At 46.4% G+C, this 21,366-nt stretch overlaps 1 protein-coding gene across 1 annotated transcript in view; it reads left to right on the top strand.

Annotated features, from left to right (window-relative positions):
• DNAH10 (dynein axonemal heavy chain 10) overlaps nt 1-21,366 on the top strand; it is a 173,439-nt gene that overhangs the window by 95,750 nt on the left and 56,323 nt on the right. Inside the window, exons 37-48 of the mRNA XM_021711970.1 lie at nt 743-889; nt 2,740-2,931; nt 4,733-4,851; nt 6,315-6,473; nt 9,183-9,318; nt 10,643-10,765; nt 11,796-11,930; nt 12,541-12,757; nt 15,064-15,183; nt 16,123-16,268; nt 18,314-18,466; nt 20,054-20,355. Coding sequence (XP_021567645.1) covers nt 743-889; nt 2,740-2,931; nt 4,733-4,851; nt 6,315-6,473; nt 9,183-9,318; nt 10,643-10,765; nt 11,796-11,930; nt 12,541-12,757; nt 15,064-15,183; nt 16,123-16,268; nt 18,314-18,466; nt 20,054-20,355 — 1,949 coding nt within the window. The remainder of the gene's footprint in view (nt 1-742; nt 890-2,739; nt 2,932-4,732; nt 4,852-6,314; nt 6,474-9,182; nt 9,319-10,642; nt 10,766-11,795; nt 11,931-12,540; nt 12,758-15,063; nt 15,184-16,122; nt 16,269-18,313; nt 18,467-20,053; nt 20,356-21,366) is intronic.

The following is a 21,366-nucleotide window of genomic DNA, read 5'->3' as shown; positions in this document are numbered from 1 at the left end:
TTTTTTTTTGAGTTGGAGTCTCACTCTGTCGCCCAGACTGGAGTGCAGTGGCCGCTCCCGGCCACCGCAGCCTCGACCTGCTGGGCTCTGGCGATCCTTCCGCCTCAGCCTTCCAAGTAGCCGGAATTACAGGCATGCGCTACCACGCCCGGCTGATTTTTTGATTTATTGTAGAGATGAGGTCTTGCCAAGTTGCCCAGGCGGGTCTCGAACCCGCGGGCTCAGGCAATCCACTCACCTTAGCCTCCCAAAGGCGCGGGATTACAGGCTGAGCCACCGAGCCCGGCTTGTTTAGTTTTTATGACTAAAATTCCCTCGCCTGCCTTAGGGACCAGTGGGGTTTTACATTCTTGACATAGTCTGGGCTACTGACTTGTCCTCAAAAGCAGTGGCAGCTTTAATAGTAGGGTTAGGTTTCAGTCAGAATAAGCAAGAAGCATATTTTTCGAGCATGAGGGCTGCAATGGGTTCTGTTCTTTAAGGCGGGTAAGTTTTTCCCCAGCTTTTTAAGAAAGTCATCAGGTCTTGGTAAGCCAGATGTTCTTTCGAGTTAGTGTTTTCTTGTCCACAGTTAAAACTGAGGACCCACCCTGGTATTTCTGAAAGTTAGTAATGAGTGTTGCTTACTTACAGAGCGGCTGCACTGGAATGTCTGTAGTCATTTTCTTGCATCTGTATCGTGACGTTCTGTGCTTTCTCATTATCTTACTGTATTTTTAAAAAATGATCCTCCATCCAATAGACTCTGGCCAAAAAGATGACTGTCCTGTATAAGCTGGCCCGGGAGCAGCTCTCCAAGCAGCACCATTATGATTTTGGACTCAGAGCCCTGAAATCGGTGCTGGTGATGGCTGGTGAGCTGAAGAGAGGCTCCCCTGACCTTCAGGAGGTAAGGGCCATGTGCTGGGACCTTCTTTGGCCTCCTTTGACTCACAAGCATTGAGTCGATGCTGGGAGGGAGGTGATGGGTATAGTACGGTTCTTGACTGGAAGTTTCACGTCTTAGCTTTCACTTCACGTAGGGTTTTGCCCTACTTTGGTTTCCTACCCGTCTTATTGTTTACTTCTAATCAGACATTGCCTGAAGGTCAAGTTCAATGTCTTCACTGCAGTAGCAAAATGTATGATGCTTCAATAGTAAGAGTCAATCTGTCATCTAAGAATGGTAGGGTGGATGGGTAGGGACAAACTAAATTCTCATGAAATTGTGCATGTGAGTTTTTACTTTCTCTCTGCAACAAAAGAGAGGGGGGCAATTATTATTGTTTTTGCACAGAATTGGCACGAAAGTTCAAGTTCAGTCCCTCCATCTCTGGAACTTTTCACCTTGTAAAACTGTTTCATGAGCAATAGGCCCACTATTTCCCTAGTGACTGTACTCACAGAATTTTACATCTTATTTGATTTTTATTTTTATGTAAAATTTTACATTTCACTTTTATTGACTTCATTTTTGATGTTTATTTTCATATAAAATTTTAATATACAAATATATAAACATTTAAAATTACATGTAATTTCTCCATATATTTATTATATATTTGTACATTAAATACCAGTGGTATCAAAAAATGTACACACATTTTAAGAGATGTTTGCCCTATCAGAAGTGCCTAGGCCAGGATTGATTGCTCAGTCTGTAACCCCAGCACTTTGGGAGGCTGAGGCAAGTGGATTGCCGAAACCTGCAGGTTTGAGGCCAGTCCGGGCAACTTGGTGAGACCACGTCTCTACAATAAATAAAAAATTAGCTGGGCATGGTAGCTTGTGCCTGTAGTTCCGGCTACTTGGAGGACTGAAGTGGAAGGATCACCTGAGCCCAGCAGGTCAAGGCTGGGGTGGCTGTGAACGTGCCACTGCACTCTAGCCTGGGCGACAGAGTGAGACTCACTCAAAAAAAAAAAAAAAAAGTGTCTGGATGCTGACAATGCAGAAGTCAAGTTATTGGTATATGCTGAGTATTACAATTTTTTTCATTTTTTTATTTTTTGAGTTGGAGTCTTACTCTGTCGCCCATGCTGCAGTGCAGTGGCATGCTCATGGCCATCCCAGTGTCGACCTGCTGGGCTCAGATGATCCTTCTGCCTCAGGCTTCCAAGTAGCTGGAACTACAGGCATGTGCCACCATGCCTGGCTAATTTTTTTAATTTATTGTAGAGATGAGGTCTCACCAAGCTGCCCAGGCTGGTCTTGAACCCATGGGCTCAGGCAATCCTCTCACCTCAGCCTGAGTACTACAATTTTAATACCGTTTCTTTCTTTCTTAAGATGTATACATTTTTTGGCATCCTCTGTATATGTAAACATTAAAAAAAAATACAAGCTTTACATACGAATTTCATTTTGTATTTCTTTTCTTTTCTTTTTTTTTTTTTTTGAGTTGGAGTCTCCCTCTGTCACCCAGACTTGAGTGCAGTGGCCGCTCCCGGCCACCGCAGCCTCTACCTGCTGGGCTCCAGCGATCCTTCTGCCTCGGCCTTCCAAGTAGCTGCAACTACAGGCGCGTGCTACCACACCCGGCTAATTTTTGATTTATTGTAGAGATGCAGTCTCGCCAAGTTGCCCAGGCGGGTCTTGAACCGCGGGCTCAGGCAATCCACTCACCTCAGCCTCCCAAAATGCAAGATTACAGGCTGAGCCACCGAGCCCGGCTCATTTTGTATTTCATAAGAGGTTTCCAGACAACAACTTAGTCTCTCCAGAAATCTCTTGCAAACGTCCGTGTTTCGTTGCGTCCAGGATGTGGTGCTGATGCGGGCCCTGCGTGACATGAACCTGCCCAAGTTTGTGTTTGAAGACGTCCCTCTCTTCCTGGGCTTGATTTCTGACCTGTTCCCTGGGCTCGACTGCCCTCGTGTCCGCTACCCCAATTTCAACGATGCCGTGGAACAGGTCCTGGAGGAGAGTGGCTACGTGGTCCTCCCCGTTCAGGTGAGCAGTGTGACCATGGGCACTCACTGTGGGCTCTGCAGCCTTTCAGTTGGTTGGCTGCTTGTTTCTGCAGTTCTTTACACACATTTATGGTAAAATGCGTGTACGTGTGACCCTCTTAACCATTTCCCCCACTTTTTTGATTGTGATCAAACATACATGACAGTTTACCCTCTTCACCACTTTTGCGTGTACAGTTCAGTGGCATTAAGGACATTCACGCTGATGTGCACCATCACCAGGATCCGTCTCCAGAACGCTTTCATCTTGTGAAACCAGCATTCCAAACTCATCAGACAACTTGCATTCCCCCTCCTCCAGCCCTGGCACCCACCTTGCCACTTTCTGTCTCTGAATTTGACCACTCTGGAGACCTCCTATAAGGGGAATCATTCAGTATTTGTCCTTCTGTGTCTGGCTTCTTTCAGTTAGTATAAGGTCTTCAAGTTTCATCTATGCGTCAGAATCTCCTTCCTTTTTAAGACTGAATAATATTCCGTTGTATGGAGAGAGGTATATATTCATTCTACTCATCTTTTTTTTTTTTTTTTGGCACAACATGACCAGGTGATTCAAATATTTTGTTTTGGAGCATCAACCATCTAGTGTCTGTCCCTACCTGCCTTTTTGTCCCTGAGCCACATTCACAAAAAAAAAAAAAATTAAATTAAACATTGCTGGGTTAGGATTTTGATCATCTGAAGCCTGTAAGGTTGTATATGTTGTCATTAAGCCAAAAACATATTGGCAGAGTGTCCCACTGAGAGTGTAAGCGCCCAGAACCGCAGGACCAGGGTGGCTGGGCTGGTCAGGCTGCCTTGGGGTATCTAGCTACCCAGAGGCCTCGGCCGCCATGCCATGGGCAGTGGGCACCAGCCATGGATGGGTCTCGCTGTGCTTTTCCTTGCCCTGATTTTCTCTGGAAGTGGCTGTTGAAGAAGATGTGTTTTCGGACATGAATGTAAAATGGCACAGCCACTTTGGAAAACAGCCTAGCACTTCCTGGACAGGTTAAACACAGAGTTACTGGATGGCCCAGCAATTTCACTCCCAGATATCTACCCAGGAGAAATGAGGACAAATGTCCACTCAGAAACTTGTTCACACGTTCACAGCAGCATTTGTCATAATAGCCAAAAAGTGGAAGCAGCACAATGTCCATCAACCAACAGATTGACAGATGAGACAGGATGTGGTCTGTCCATACCGTGGGATACTAATAGGCCATAAACAGCATGAAGAACCGACACGTGCTTCAACATGAACGAGCCTGACACATTGTGCTGGGTGAGAGAAGCCAGACACGAAAGGCCACATGTTGTAGGATTCCGTTTGTATGAAATGTCCAGAACCGGCAAATCCATAGAGACAAAGCAGATTGGTGGTTGCAGGGGCTGGAGGAAATGGAACTGACAGAGATGGCCAAAGGGTACAGGGCGTTTTGTGGAAAGAGGTGATTATGTTCTAAAATGGGTTGTGGAGGCCTGGCAAGTGGCTCAACGCCTGTAATCCCAGCACTTTGGGAGGCTGAGGCGGGAGGATCTCTCGGACCCAGAAGGTCGAGGCTGTGGTGAGCTGTGATCGTGCCACTGCACTACAGTCTGGGCAACAGAGTGAGACTCCGACTCAAAAAGAAAAAAAAAAAGGCACTGTGGTGATGGTGGCACAACCCTGTGAATATACTAAAAACCACTGACTTGTACCATTTTAATGAGTGAATTGTGTGGTATATGAATTATATCAATAAAACTTTTTTTGGTGAAGATCTATTTTAACCCAGCTGCCAATGTTTCTCCCACAGGTGGATAAAGTGGTTCAAATGTACGAGACCATGTTAACCCGACACACGACCATGGTGGTGGGGCCCACTGGAGGGGGCAAGTCCGTGGTCATTAACGCACTGTGTCAGGCCCAGACCAAGTGAGTGTGACCTCCGTGGGGTGGCCTGGCTGGTTTCACAGTAAATGTTTGTCTTTGCTCTCTGACTCCTTGGGAGGGTAAATTTGTCCTAAACACCCCTGCAAGCTCAGAGCGTCTTTACTTGCTTTATTTGAACACGTTGAATGCAAAATAGTGACCCTTTGGTGCGTCAGACGGTAAATAGGCTTATTTGTGAAATGGAAATTTCACAAACTATCTTATAAGGACATCCTGAAAATGAATGTATGTGGTGTTTTCCTGGCCCTCAGATTGCTTGGTTAAAGTAAGTCAGGGCCCATCCACTGCTGTGATATTGGAGTGGCCAGAAAAAGTGTCATCTTCCCAGATGCCTTATTGTTACCAGCCTCTCAGGGGCAATTCTGCTTGAAGGAAAAAGTGATCTCCTACTCCTGTATTGACTGTCATAAAGGCCTGGAGTGAATTGACAGCCTTATACTGAAGGGGGATTTCCTGAATTCTCCCTTTTCTCCTAAGCAATAACTAGATTCCAGAAAGACTCCACTGGGTGCTGAAGTCCAGCCTAAGTCTAAATCAAGCCTTAGAATTTCTGTAGCTTTAACATTTCTAGATAGTCTGTGGAATCCAATGAGTAAGTGATGATCCTTTCTTCCTCTTATTCCTTTGTACGCTTCATACAAGAAGACCCGAGGGCGGTGGCTTATTGACTCTAAGTGGTCATCCTGGGTTTCATTCTTTAATTCATTCATGGTTAGACAATCTATAGAACTATCTTATACTTACAGGTGTATATATAATATAAGGTGTATATTATTATTCTTGATTTATTTGTTAATGATGAACTATGGTTTGTGTGAAGTTCAGTTTTCTCTAGATGAATTAATGCATGGTTCGTGTTGTGGGAATTTGGAGTGGGAAACACTTCTGTCTGCCGGATTTTTTTTTAAAAGCAGGATTTATTGAGAGGATGGAAGAGCTCCCAGTGGGAGGGCACCCAAGGGGGTTGCCCCATCTGCCTGAGTTTTGAAGTCAGCAACGCAAAGCAGATGTTGTCCTGTACATAAGAGCTATTGAACATCAGTTGTACAAATGCTTGTTGCGTTATCCTGAATGACTGAGTATTGTCTCCTGTACTCCATTAATCATGAAATAGTGGCCCAAATGCCATATACATGAGTATTTAATATGCACTAACTTGAAATATCCCTGAAAGACAGCTTCCTGGTGCTTTCCAAAGGCGAAGCTTTGCTTGCAGCCCAGGCCTCATTTGTGTTGGGGCCACGTTGTCAGTAGAACATGGTTCCTTCGTGTTGAGTGTAAGCCATTAACAGTGAACGGGAAGCCCAGTGGAGAGTCCGAACGGATTACATTCAAAATTTCGGGTTGGATTCAAAACATCTACTTCCTTATACAGGCAGCCCAGCTTGTTTTCCTAATGCATTTAGTTTGCTTGCAGCATGGCTGAAGCCTCTCTTTTAATGTAGGCTTGGGTTGATGACAAAGTTGTACATCCTGAATCCCAAAGCCATGAGCGTCATAGAGCTCTATGGCATTCTGGACCCCACCACTCGGGACTGGACGGACGGGGTGCTGTCAAACATCTTCAGGGAAATCAACAGGCCAACAGATAAGAAAGAGCGAAAGTGAGTATCTCTGTAAGTAGGAGAGAGTCCGGGTTAGTTACTATTAATTAGCTAATGGTTACTATTCATTAGTTCGTGTGAATAAGCTAAGTACAAATGGACTCCAACAGACTTAAGAGTCAAATTCCTGAGGCTCTGTTTACGAAGTACCAGGTATCAGGTTAGTGCTTCTCACGTGTGATCGCAGTCGGTCCTCAGCAGCGTGATGACGAGTACCGGGATTGTCTCTGGCTCACCACAGAGGAAACTGAGCCCTAGAGGAGGCAGGAAACATGCCCAAGGCCAGAGATCTGACCCTGGGCTATGTGACTGTGAGTCCCCAAATGCAGCCACCACACCTGGTCACTGTGCTCCAGGGACAGGTAAGTCAAGAAGAGGCAGCAAATTCTCATGGGGAATGCTGGGCCACCCTTCTGGATGATGGCTTCCTACGTGTAGGCGTGGCTGGTGACACCCTGCTGACTTTTCTGTGTGCAGCAGCGAGATGTAGGGGAGGCTGGGTGTGGAGGACCTGGAGGCACCTCAGGTAAAAAGCTTTAGGCTGCTCCTATGATGCCTCTTTGAGAAACTCGGGAATGGTCCTGAGTTTCTGTTCTTGTCAGATTTCATTAGTAATAAATAGAAGCCTTAAGTAACAAGCGGCTCAAGTCTCAGCTGATGGCTTTTAAAATAGCCTCTTTTTAGCACTTCTCCCCCGTTCGGATTGCTCCAGGATTTCACATGGAGTTCAGTCATCATTTCTTCTTGGCATCCTTTAATTTCTTTTTGTTTTGAGTTGGAGTCTCCCTCTGTCGCCCAGACTGGAGTGCAGTGGCCGCTCCCGGCCACCGCAGCCTCCACCTGCTGGGCTCCGGCGATCCTTCCACCTCAGCCTTCCGAGTAGCCGGAATTACAGGCGCGCGCTACCACGCCTGGCTAATTTTTTGATTTATTGTAGAGATAAGGTCTCGCTGCCCAGGCGGGTCTCGAACCCGTGGGCTCAGGCAATCCACTCACCTCAGCCTCCCAAAGGCGCGGGATTACAGGCTGAGCCACCGAGCCCGGCTTATCCTTTAATTTCAAGCAGTTCCTCAGAATTTCTTTATCCTTTATGACTTTGATGTTCTGGAAGATTCTCGATCAGCTGTTTTATAGATTGGTGAAAGTTGAATATGGACTGTATATTAGATCATAGTATCATATCACTGTTAAATTTCCTGAATTTGCTCATTGTGCTGTGGTTATTAAGTGAAGGTGCTTGTCTTTGGCAAACTGGGACACAGTATTGCTTGAACCCAGGAGCTTGAGACCAGCCTAGGCAATATAGTGAGACCTGTCTCTACAAAACAGAACAAAACAAAATTAAAAAACTCCCCCAAAACCAATTAGCCAGGTGTGGTGGTGTATGCCTGTAGTCCTAGCTACTCAGGAGGCTGAGGTGGAAGGATTGCCTAAACCCAAAAAATTGAGCTGTGATCGTGCAACTGCACTTTGGCCTGAGTGCGACCCTGACTCAAAAAAAAAAAGATACTTGCTTTTAGGAAATACATGCTTAAGTATGTAGGTAAAAAGGACATTGTATCTGACTCTCAAATAATTCAGAGAGAGAGAAAATTTAAAAGTAGCAAAATATTTAACAATTGGAGTATCTGGTTGAAAGGCATGCGGGAGCTCTTTGTACTATTCTAATCTTGTAACTCTGTAAATTTGAAATTATTTAAAAATTAAAAGTTGAAAAGAAAAAAATACTGGAAGACAATAAATCAAAATGTTACTGCTGCAAAAAATCAATTTACTTATATCAGTGTATTAAACAGAGCAATATCAAACCCTCGTTCCAACACCATAGAAAGTTGGGGTCCTTTCTGTGGAGGTGGGCTGTGCTGTGCTATAACCCATCATAGCCACAACATTCAAGCACCACGTGACTTGAATACCTGAGGCCTTGAAGCCAAGTGGACCTGCTTCCTCCCTTGCCTCTTCCTGCTTCTGGTGGCTCCAGATGTTCCTTGGCTTGTGGCCATATCATTCCCCTTCTCCCTCCGTCTTCACATGGCCATCCCTCCGTGGGTCTCAAATTTCCCTCTGGTTTTCTCTTATGAGGACACTTGTCATAGGATCAGGGCCTGTATAACCCAGAATGATCTCATCTTGAGATCCTCCATTAGGCCTGCAAAGATCTTTTTTCAAAGTCATAGTCACAGCTTCTGGGTGAACACACCTTTTGGGGCATTTGCCACTCAAGACACTACACACGGATACACAAAATAATTCCCTTTTCTCTTAACTCTACCATAAGGGAACTAGGAGTTAAAACTAGTGATAAATAACAATTGCTATCTGGCCTCAGATTTAAGAAAAGAATGGTGTGGGGGTTGGGGGAGACTGGGACACCTTCCATCTTCATGGGCAGCTACTACTCAGTCACAGCGATTGTTCTTATACAGGAATGCAGATCTGTGTGGTCAAACCTTCCTTTCCTGGTTGTTGCCCGAGAAGCAAGAAGTTCAGATATTTGTGGGAAGTTTCCTGTTTCTTAAATGTTGGCAAACAACTCAAACAGTTTTTATGTATCATGTGGGTCAAACTTCTGGAATCACTAGGCTGTAACTCAGATCCCAGCTAGAAAACCCTGGAAAAAGGTGTCCCACACGAATGAGCAGGTTACACCGAGTTCTGTAATTGGAAGCTCCCAAGGACCCATGACTCACCTTTCTTCGGCTGCTGCAGGTATATTTTATTTGATGGTGATGTGGATGCTCTGTGGGTGGAAAACATGAATTCTGTGATGGACGACAACAGGCTGTTGACACTGGCCAACGGGGAGCGGATTCGACTTCAAGCACACTGTGCTCTGCTCTTTGAGGCAAGTAGTGGTGGAAAGTCATTTCGAACATAAGCCTTTCTTTTCATTAAAAATTTAAATGTTTGTTAATGTAGTAATAGGGCAACCCCCCGGGTCCCCTCCCACTGTGGGAGCTTTTCTGTCCTCTCAATAAATTCCTCTTTCAATAAATACAATAAAATAAAGTAGTAATAAATATGGATGATTATTAAAATCAAGAGTTTATGCTGCGTAAGAGTTTATGATGAGTACAGTTTGTTGTTCCTACTTCTTTCCCTAATCCCCCTTTACTCTACCCCAGAGGTGACTACCTTTACTTTTTCTGAGTTATTTCTTCTGATGATTACTTTCATATCTAGAAGTAACATGCTTAGCATGCTAGTTCTTCCTTAGCATGCTAGTTCTTCCACATTTATCCACTTTTTATTGACTGACTGCTATGAAGGTGAGAATTCATCTTTTAGCACACTTCCCTTCCTCAGAAAGGTAGGTATATTGCTAACTAGGTTAACAGTAAACAGTATTTACATTATTAAGAAGATAGAAATATTTGTTGCAGAACCAACTAGTATACTGCAGTTACTTTCTTTTGGAGTCATTTGTTTTGTCTGGAGTTTGTAATTGCCTTCCTTTTCTCCCCCATACACTATTTGCACTAAAAACAATCTTCATTTGTTTTTTCAAACCTTCTAGCAAATCAAATATGCTGTTGAGTTCCTTTATTTCCAGGACACTATTCTTCAAGACTCTCCATCTCCTGCTTATAACATGGACAGGCTTGTTTTATAGCTGTGACTCTGGGGTTTGCTTTCACTCTGGGCTTAATATTAATGCTATTCCTAACTTGGCCTGAAACATTTGTCAGTGCACAAGTGTTTGCATATATCATCTTATTAGCTGACTGAACTGTGTCTTTTTTCATAGAGATAGGTTTGTTAATATTGCTGACTTAGCTGTGTACTTATTAAGTTTTATACCACCTGATCTCAACTATGTTAAAAGAAAGAAAGAAAAAAGACAGAAAGGAAAACATTCTAAGACAATGTTTATTTTTGGGTGGTGGGATTTGGATAACTTTTTTCTTTATACTTTTCTTTTTTTGTCAGATAATCTATGACATTAATTTTATAGTGAAAGAAAGCTTTAAAAGGTGTTATATCAGAGATGTATAATCTTCTCATCATAAACTTGAGTGTTCACTTAAAAGCCTCATTAAAGCTGTATTAATTTTAGAATGACTTAGGTTTTGAGCAGTTGTAAAACCTTTACACAATAAAAGTCCCTTAAACATCCAGTCTGTCTTTTTTGGAGTTGTAAGCATGATGGATTTTCTTTATTTTTTCAGGTTGGAGATTTACAGTATGCCTCTCCTGCAACTGTCTCTCGATGTGGAATGGTTTATGTGGATCCTAAAAATTTGAAATATCAACCATTCTGGACAAAATGGGTTAATAAAATACAAAGCAAGGTGAAAATTATTTTCAAAATGAACTCCAAGTTCCTAGTATCGGTAGCTAGTTGGATAACATAGCCCAGAGGGATGTTTGCAGTTGAAGGCTGTGACCTTGTCCTTGACCTGCCTGTGTCCTTGAGCACAAATGCAATGAAAACACGGCAGACACGTATTAGATTTCAGATAATTTCTAGTGGTGGGATAGGTAATGATTCTGCTGGTCTAGAACAGGAGTTGACAAACCTTCTGTAAAGGGTAGATAATAAATATTTTAGGCTTTGTGGGCCATATGGTTTATCTTGCTCAAGTCTACTGTTATGGCACGCAAGCTGCCAGTGAGAATATATGCATGAATGGACATGACTGTCTACCAATAAAACTTTATTTACAAAAACAGGCGGCAGGCCAGAAGTTTGTGTTGTCTTCACAATAAACTTCATTGAAAGGTGTGGAGATGGACGAGACAGTCATGTGCAGATTGTGGCTTGACCACAACCAAGACCACATTCTCAAAGGCACACAGATAGGCTGGGGATTTCTAGAAGGGCTACTAGGCAGGAGGTGAATTGGAAATCAGGACATTATTATCCCCCAAAATAAAGGGAAACGTGATAGGACTATTTGAGGCACTGTCATATGGGAGAGAGTCGTCTGAGAACCCATGCAATTCCTGGGGGTCATCAGTACCTGGAGAGGAAGAGAGGCTTTCACTACGTACACCCTTTGCTGGAGGACTGGTCATGTCACTTGAAGATGGTCAGCCCTTCTCTGTTCAACGGGCCCTGTTATTCTCCTTCCTTCTTTCCCAGGGTCAGGGTAGACCCTATAGCAGCGAAATGAAATACTTCATGATGAAATGAAAGTGTATTGTAGAGGATAAATCTCTTTACAAATACAAGGCACTATTATCAAGGTTTCCTCACCTGCTGTATTTATTATTCATTAGAAGACATTCCTCACTCCTCTTTGAGCAAGAAAAGCTTTCCATTAACTTCCGCTGAAATAAATAAACCTTGAAATGCTTTGGAATGCTGCTCTTTTACAGGCAGAACAATACAATTTAAATAATCTCTTTGAGAAATATGTGCCCTCCCTCATCGATATGATAGTGGAAGGGATCGTGGATGGAAGGCCAGGAGAGAAGCTGAAGACGATAGTTCCTCAGACAGACCTCAATATGGTAAGAAACGGTCGCTGCTGTTAGCAAAAAGAAATTCTTCCTTAAAGATAGACCCACAGGCTTTTTTTTTTTTTTTTTGAGTTGGAGTCTCACTCTGTCACCCAGACTGGAGTCCAGTAGCTGTTCCCGGCCATCACAGCCTCTACCTGCTGGGCCCGGCGATCCTTCTGCGTCAGCCTTCCAAGTAGGCAGAACTACAGGCGCATGCTACCACACCCGGCTAACTTTTTGATTTTATTGTAGAGATGAGGTCTCGCCAAGTTGCCCAGGCGGGTCTCGAACCCACGGGCTCAGGCAGTCCACTCACTTCAGCCTCCCAAAGTGCGGGATTACAGGCTGAGCCACCGAGCCTGGCTACAGTGGGCTTTTTAAGGGGAGCAAAGGTGCCAGACCCGGAAACTGTAACATTGCATTGGTGTCAAGGAGGACACAACACTTGACTTTGTGACCCTGTACAAGTCAAGCTTCCATTGGGTTCCATCGGTCTGAACCAATATGGCGGGTCATTTGTTCCCATAGCTCTGAGATCTAGGATCCTGGGATTTATGATGGGAACTGACCCTATAGGGGTGGGTATATGGGCTGAACCACATCTCTTCCTGTGAACCAGGTAACCCAGTTAACCAAGGTGTTGGATGCGTTACTAGAAGGAGAAACGGAGGACCCCAACTTGCTGGAGTGCTACTTCTTAGAGGCTCTGTACTGTTCCCTGGGGGCTTCCCTGCTTGAGGATGGAAGGATGAAATTCGATGAGTATATTAAACGCCTTGCTTCTTTGTCTACTGTTGATATGGAAGGCGTCTGGGCCGGTCCCGGGGAGCTTCCAGGTAGGGGGGGCGTATCACCTGTTTTCTTGTAATGAGTGCTTTGGGTTGAATTTTTGGAGGAAGTGAACTTACATTTCCATATTTATGTATGTGTGGGCTTTCCAGATTATTTGCTTCTGTAGAGAAACAAGCACAGGTCGGAGCACCCGGTGGGACCCTCAGAAGTTTAAATACATGAATTGCTGTAGCAGGGGTGCAGTCCCTTTGGCTGGCCTCTCCTGAAGAGTCTGAGCTTTCTGTCACCTGAGATTAGGCACCTGCTCCTTCACTCCGTTAAGCGCTTTACACTTTTCACGTTCTGCCTGGCTTTCAGGTTCTTCTCCTTTGGGCTTCCCTATCTGTTTTTAAACCACCTCTCCCTCTCTCTTTTTTCTCTTAAAATGCATATTTTTATTTTTGTGACACGAGGTCTTGCTTTATTGCCAAGGTTGGTCTTGAACTCCCGGGTTCAAGCAGCCTCCCACCTTGGCCTCCCAAAGAGCTTGAATGACAGGCTTGAGCCCCACCTGACCTAAACCACCTCTCCAGAGTTCCATGATTTAACTCATCTGCTGTATTCCTGAGTATTTGCACAGTGGACAAGCACAGGTTTGTAGATAACTTAGAGGAAATCATCAAATTAGCATCTTCAGTTTTTGCACCAAAAAAATGCACATCTTCAAAAAATGGTATACAGTGAAAACTAGGCATCCTCCAGGAACTGTGTGTAATGCGAGGATCTTTCTTTTTTCCTCTCTTTGGACATTTAGGTATGGCTTGGCAGGTAGATGACTTTCTAAGTCGTAGTTTATAATCGTTACCTGGGTTTTGTTAAAGCTTAAAATAAAATGACCTCAGGTCTTTCTAATGGACAGTCATGGAACAAGTGAGAGATGGTTTCCAAGTCCTTGCTCGATTCAGTTGCAGTTGGGTTGGCCTTTCTCAGAGCTCGGTATCCCTTCTCTCTTGGTCTCTCTCCCTCTGTCTCCGTCTCTTTTGCTTCCCCTTCTCTCCCTCTCTCTCCTCTCTCCCTTTCCCTCCCCACGCGTTTCTCTCTCTTTCTCCCTCTCCCATCATCTTAATCTCTCATCAACTCTACCGCCTCGATATCCCTCTAGTTGTTCATTTCTCAAATCCCTACTGCCCTCGTCCTTGTCACTGTCCCTGTCCTTGTCCCTGGACGAGGCAGGAGCCTCAGTCACAGGTCTCCCTACCTCTAATCTGACTTCCTTCCAATCCTTTTTTCTAACACAGCCATATGGATCTTTTACAAGCAGATCGGATCTTGTCTCCCGTCGAAGGGATGACTTCAGTGACCCCAGTCCCTGTGGAGGTGTTGACAGGCTCTTCCCGTGGTGGCATTCGGTGCTGTGGCGTCATCTCCTCCCACACCTCGGCCCACTCATGGCCCTGCTGACTCCGTTCCCACCGACGACCCCCCATGCCCTGCGTTCCCACCAAAGGCCCCACTCACTCTGTTCCAGGCGCTGCCCTCCCCTACCCCAGCGGAGCCTCCCAACTGTCCTGCCCTCTCGTGCCAGGGCTGCCACCCTTCAGCCCTCAGTTCTGATGGCCCTTTCTTTGGGAGGCCTTCCTGACAGTGGCGGCTCCAAAATGTCGTTTTGATGGACCTAGAGGTGTCAGTCCTTTTGGAGAAGAGGTGTGAGGGTGTCATTTCTCAGAGGCAGGCTTGCATGGTACCCTGTGACTGCTGTTCATGGGAAAGCCTGGCATGGGTGGAGGTGGTTGTGATTATGGAAGGGCTGAGGTGCCCGAGCTCCCTGGGGCACCCAGCGGTTCTCAGCCTCTTCCCTACCCCCGGGCCTGGCTGCAAACCTTCATGGGCCACCAGCCTGTTGTACCTGATAACCCTCTGCTGCCAAACACAGCGCCTGCATGGAAGTGGTCTATCTCTTGCCTCTCTCTGCCCACACCCTGCCCTCCGGAATTCTGTGAGGTAGGGGCCAGGGTCTCTGCCTCGCTGTTGTATTCCTAGGGAAAGGACTCAGGAAGGGCACATCCAGTGAACGGGAAGCAGTTGTTCAAAAACACTCAGGATCTGCCCAGTAAAAGAGTAGCATTAGCTCAGGGTACCCAGGAGGTGTCTGTCCAATGAAGGAGTAGCATTAGTTCTGGGACTCAGGAAGTGTCTGTCCAGGGAAGGATTAGTGTGAGTTCAGGGTACTCAGCACGTCTCTGTGCAGGGAAGGAGTGACATTAAATACTCTTTCTAGTCAACAAGCATCACTGGTTCATTTCAAGCAGGTGCCAGCACCGGTCTGTATTTCCTTGTGTTGAAAATGAAACTGACTGTTCATGTCCTCCAGGTCACCTTCCCACCTTGAGCGACTTTCATTTTGATAACACTCAGAACCGATGGATCCCATGGAGCAAGTTAGTTCCAAAGTATATTCACACCCCTGAGCAGAAGTTCATCGATATCCTGGGTAAGTGGGGGTCATTTGCTAGTGTGTGATCCTCAGGGGAGGATCCCACGGCCACACGGGGACAGGAATTGAGGAAGGTGGACCGTAGGCCCTGCTGGGAGAGTGGCCCTTTGGTTCTGTGACCGCCGCTGGCTCTAAAGCATCCTCGACGGCCGTGACCTTCAGCCCTCTCCCCAGAGGTGTGTCCCCACAGGCAGCCGCAGCACTGCTCTGCTCTTCCCTGGGGTCCCCTCAGCCCACTGAGCTGGCTGGGTGTGGGGAGGCCTGAAGGACGTGAGGGAACAGGGACAAACAAGGCAGCGTTTTGTGAAGGCTGCTGCCTGGACGTGTCCTACTGTGGGCATTCACGTTCTGAGCCATGCTTCCAGTCTCTTTCTCTGACTATTTAGAGAGAGTGTGGGCTGAACAGTGTCACTGGGTCTTATTCGGGCCCATCGTGCTTATAGAGTGAGGCATCCCTGTTTTCTCAAGAGTCCCTCAGGATTAAAAACTGACAGTGTAGGAGTGAGCTCTACAGCTTCACTCTTCCGAGGAAGGGGTGGGTCAGGAAACCAAATCCCGCCTGGGTCTGAGGGATGTAAGCAACAGGGAAGTTGAGTTGTTAATATCCCGAGTATAAGTCACAGTTGGCTCTTCGCAACAGTTGGATACTCTAAACTTGGACTGTGGCAACGCAGCTGTAGAACTGCATCAAACTCATCCAATCATCCACTTAAAATGGGTGGATTTTATGGTATGTGAGTTATACCTCAGTAAAGCTAAAAAAAAAATAGTGGTTGGGGCAATGAAAGCAGTTTACCCCACATAAATGTTTCTGAGGTCATGTCTTGGCTGTGCTTTTTATGGGATGAGCAGGATTCTCTCGCAATGCCAGGTTGCCCTGTGCTCACCCTGTGTGGAGTTCCTGCAATGCTCCTATTCTTAATATATGTTTTTTAGTTCATACGGTGGATACAACTCGGACCACCTGGATACTGGAACAAATGGTTAAAATTAAGCAACCTGTCCTTTTTGTTGGAGAATCGGGCACTTCTAAGACAGCCACTGCCCAGAACTTCCTTAAAAATCTGAGTGAAGAAACAAATGTAAGTCGGTATATGTGTTTGTTATCTATTGCTGCATAACAAATGATCCCAGCACACAGCAGCTTCATGCAACAAACATTTATTGTCTCACTGTTTCTGTGGGTGAAAAATCTGGGAGTAGTCCCAGATGCTGTAGTCCCAGCTACTCAGGAGGCTGAGGCGAGAGGGTCACGTGAGCCCAGGAGGCTGAGGGCACAGTGAGCTGTGATCATGCCACTGCACTCCAGCCTGAGTGACAGAGTGAGACCTCGACTCAAAGCAAGCTGGGAGCTCAAGCTCGGGGTCTTTCATGAGATTGCAGCCACGCTGTCGGCCAGAGCTATGGTCATCTGGAGGCTTGACCAGAGCTGGAGGATCCTCGTCCAGATGGCTTTCACGTGGCGGGAGTCTGGAGGCCTCGGTTTCTCACCAGGGGGCCCTCTCCAAGGGCTGCTTGAGTGTCCTCGTGACATGACACGGATCCGCTCGGAGTGGATCCCAAGGCAGGCGGCAAGCCAGATGCTACAATGTCTTTTATGACCCTGGAAACCACACGCCATCACTGCTGTCGTAGTCTATGGGTCAGACAGAAGCCACTGTGAGCCACTCTGACACAGTGTGGGAGGGGAGTGTGCCAGGTGGAACACCTGGAGGGAAGATGGCCGGGGGCCATCTTGGAGGCTGGCTAGCAATTTGGGGTTTCTAGCCAGCCATTCGTCTACTGTGCTTGAAGGGTCTGATAGGTAACAGGCAGGGGAGCTGGCTGGGTACACAGTACAGGCGACAGTGGACCAGGCTATCGAGGTTTGCTCTGGAGGGATTCGCAGACAGTGGGGAGAAAAACACGAGGGTGAACATAGGGAACATGGCAGTGTAGGTGTCCAGGGTGCCCCCACATGACAGGGAGGAGCTGGTGCCTGAGTAAGTGGGCACCACTAGTCAAAGAGCTCATCCACACACAACCAAGGAGCTCCCGCTAGCCCCGCAGGAGCATGGTGAGAGGGCCTGGGGACAGGTGCGTGAGGGTCTCAGGGCCCTCCCTCACCTTCCTCTCCAGCCTTGAGTCTCGGAGCCTGCACACTGGTTGTTCATGCTCACTTTGACCTATTTATTAAGATGCAGTTGGCATGACAATAATGTATGTTTGAATATATTTATATTGAAAATGCTGGCTGGGTGTGGTAGCTCATGTCTGTAATTCTAGTGCTTTGGGAGGCCGAGGCAGGGGGGTTGCTTGAGGCCAGGAGGTTGGGACCAACCTGGGCAACATAGCAAGACCCTGTTTCTAAAATAATAAATAAAACAAAAAGCAATGGGGAAAAAAAGAAAGAAGACAAAAAATGCCATTGTGCATTACATCTCGTATGATTCAGTCACTCTGTGAAGCAGTCCAAACAGATGTTGTCACAATCACTTTGCAGGTAAAAAAGTGAGATTTTTGAAAGATTAAATAACTTTTTGAGGCCAGGTGCATTAACTTATATCTGTAATCCCAGCACTTTGGGAGGCTGAGGTGGGAGGCTCACTTGAGTTTGAGATAGGCCTGGGCAACATAGCAAGACCCCATCTCTACAAAAAAAGATTAAAAAATTAGCCAGGTGTGGTGGTGTGTGCCTGTAATCTCACCTATTTGGGAGGCTGAGGCGGGAGGGTCACCTGAGCCCAGGGGGTTGAGGCTGCAATGAGCCATCATTGTGTCCATGTACTCCACACTGGGTGACAGTGAGACCCCCGACTCAAAAGCAAACACACAAACAAGCAAAAACATGACTTTCTGGAGGTCACCTAACTGGAACTGTGCAGAGCCAAGACCCCCTTTCTGCTTTCACATCGTCCCCGAAGCCCACATGTGGCAACGCGTGATGGACTCATGCAACCCCCCCAAGAGGAAAGAGGATCTCTCGCTTTAGCTCTCGAGAAGCGATGAGGCACAAACTCACGTTAGGTTCTGAGATGTTAGTTCAAGGCCAGTGGCCTTGGTAGCAGATGGCGGGTTGTGCTCAGACGCTCACTGCTGATGCCGTGAAGAAAAGGCCAGCCTTCGACGTCATCTCTTTCTGCTTCAGATCGTGCTCATGGTCAGCTTCTCCTCCCGCACCACGTCCATGGACATCCAAAGAAACTTAGAAGCCAATGTGGAGAAGCGAACCAAAGACACGTATGGCCCACCCATGGGGAAGCGCCTGCTGGTCTTCATGGATGACATGAACATGCCAAAGGTAGCCTAAGGGTGAAGGAGGTGGGAGAGAGGGGGCAGGCCTGTGCTCGCGTTGTATTGGAGTGCGTGTGTGTCTGAAGCGAGCGCCTCTGAGAATGCGCGCCTTTCGCTCTGCACAGTGTCTGGGATGTGCTGGGAGGCTCTTCCCCTACAGAGGGGCCTTGTTCTTACTGACTGTGTCCTTAGAGGAGGGAAGCATGTAGCAGGCAGCCTTCCGACGATACGCACGTGAATTGGAGTAAGTGGTGTCCAGGTGAGCTCTCCTTTAGATGGTACCACTGTTCTTGGCTCCATGCACAGGGCAAGTACCAGGGCAGACACTTCCCAAGAATTCTTCTGGGCTTACCGGGAAGGGAAACTTAAACGCACGTGACGAATGTTTCCAGGTGCCAGAGCCGGAGAAGCACAAAGTCCTCTCAGCATACTGGAATTTAAATTTATGTCATTTCACAGAACCATCTTCCCTAAAGTCTGTCTGTCCAGAAGGGCTGCATGCAAAGCCAGGATCCATCTAGCCATATGTTTATTCATCGTTCCATCTGTTCTTTTGTTTATCCAGTCCACCTGTCTGTTTCTCCATCCACTCATCCATTTGTCCATGCACTCATCCATCTGTTTATCTGTTCATTATCCGTCCATCTATACATCCATTAATTTACCCATCTGTGTATCCATCTGTCCATTCATTTATCTACCTATTCACCTGTTTATCTGTTTATGCATCCATCATTCATAAGTCAGTCCATCCGTCCATCCACCTCTCCATCTGTTTATCCGTCCATCCATCCACCTGTTCATCTCTACAATAAACCAAAACTATTCATCCATCCATCTATTAATTCACCTCTCCATCTGCTTATCCATCCATCCATCCATCCATTCATTCACCTGTCCATCTGTCTTTCCATTCATCCCTCCATTCACCCACCTGTCCATCTATCCATCCACCTGTCCATCTGTTTATTCATCCCTCCATTCATTCATTCATCTAATTAACATACATTTATCAAGTACCTCCTATGGGACCGGTGCTCCGCAGTGTGCAAAACCCGTGTAGTTCCTGCCCTCATGAAGCTTACAATCTAATGAGGGAGGCAAGACTTTAAAAAACATAATCACAGGCTGGGCTCGGTGGCTCAGCCTGTAATCCCAGCACTTTGGGAGGCCGAGGCGAGTGGATTGTCTGAGCCCGCGGGTTCGAGCCCTGCCCGGGCAACTTGGCGAGACCTCATCTCTACAATAGATCAAAAATTAGTCGGGCGTCATAGCACACCCCTGTAGTTCCGGCAACTTGGAAGGTTGAGGGGCAAGGATCATTGGAGCCCAGCAAGTCAAGGCTGTGGTGGCTGGAAGTGTGCCACTGCACTCCAGTCTGGGTGATGGAGTGAGACTCCAACTCAAAACAAACAAACAAACAAACAAACAATCACAAATGAATACATAATTGCAAGCTTTGAGAAGCCCTGTGAGACTGAGATGCCCTGAGCAAGTAACAGGAGAGAAGAACTTTTAGTTCAGATCAGCAAAGACCTCTCTGAGCTCTGCTTCATGACACTCCTATTCTCTTTTCTTTACAAATAAAACCAAGGTGGATGAATACGGCACACAGCAGCCCATTGCCCTGCTGAAACTGCTCTTGGAAAAAGGCTACCTGTACGACCGTGGGAAGGAGCTGAACTGCAAGAGCATTCGTGACCTTGGCTTCATCGCCACGATGGGCAAAGCGGGAGGAGGCCGCAACGAAGTCGACCCGAGATTCATTTCACTGTTCAGCGTCTTCAATGTGCCGTTTCCTTCAGAGGAGTCTTTGCATTTAATTTATACCTCCATCCTGAAAGGCCACACCTCGGTAACTGATTTTAACTGGAAGCCTATACTGGAAGACCTTGGGTGGGGTGGAAACACAGGCAGCGTCAACGTCTCTGCTAGGCCCAGCAGGGACAATGGGAATGGCCCTCAGTACTTCTAAGAGCCCCGGAAAAGGTTTTAATTTCCTTCAAAATCAGAAGAAAAAAATCATCTTGATACCAATTCAGTTATGACATACGATTTCAATGTCTTTTTATGGAGGAAGGGGTCCGTGAAGGCAAAAGGGCCTTGGCACATGGCAGTCATGACGTGGCCCTCAGGCCACACTGAGTCGCAGCAATGATCAGCTAGGGATCTGGGGTGCTGGAGTCGCTTTCCATTCTGCTCCCTGAGCAGGTCCCTGGAGATCTCCTGACTCTATTCCTATCTGGAGCAAGGAGAGGATAGTATCCACCTCACTGGGTTTGGGAGAATGACGGGAGGAACCTGCGTGTAAAGTGTGTGGCACACTGCCTCGCCATAGCAGATACTCACTAGATGCTAGCTATTGCTGTTGTTATCATGATTTACTTGGCTCCCCCGAACGGGGCCCATTCAGCTAAACGATGACCTTCTGATCCTGGCATTTCCCTACTTAAGCACGGTCTGAACACTCAAAGGCGTCAGGGGCCAGTTGGTTAAAGTGAAGGCATGGCGTGCCCAGGTGTGATCAGTAGGAACTGTGAGTGGCTGGCATGTTCATGCCTTACCTAAAGGCATTTGCTTTTATAACTCTGAGGTTTGCACCCGTCAAATAAAATGCACACTGAGGGCTGTTTGGGTCTTTGGTTTCACATCATGTGAACTTGTCATTTAAAGTGCAAACCTAGAGCATTAAAAGCAGACCAGATAATGAGCTTATCTGCTCTTTCAGTGTTTAAAATCTCCATTAAAAAATGCAAAATTTGCATGACATAAGATTAGCTATTTTAACCATAAAAAAAGCATGAAACAAGCACTAACACAGGCTACGACATGGATGAGCCTTGAAAACATGACGCTGAGTGAAAGAGGCCAGACACAAAAGGTCACATATTGTATGACTCCATTTAC

This window comes from Carlito syrichta, unplaced genomic scaffold, assembly GCF_000164805.1.
Source record: "Carlito syrichta isolate Samal-C Ts95f unplaced genomic scaffold, Tarsius_syrichta-2.0.1 Scaffold302955, whole genome shotgun sequence".
In the NCBI taxonomy this organism is placed as follows: Eukaryota; Metazoa; Chordata; class Mammalia; order Primates; family Tarsiidae; genus Carlito; species Carlito syrichta.
This window is presented reverse-complemented; position numbering and strand designations above follow the sequence as displayed.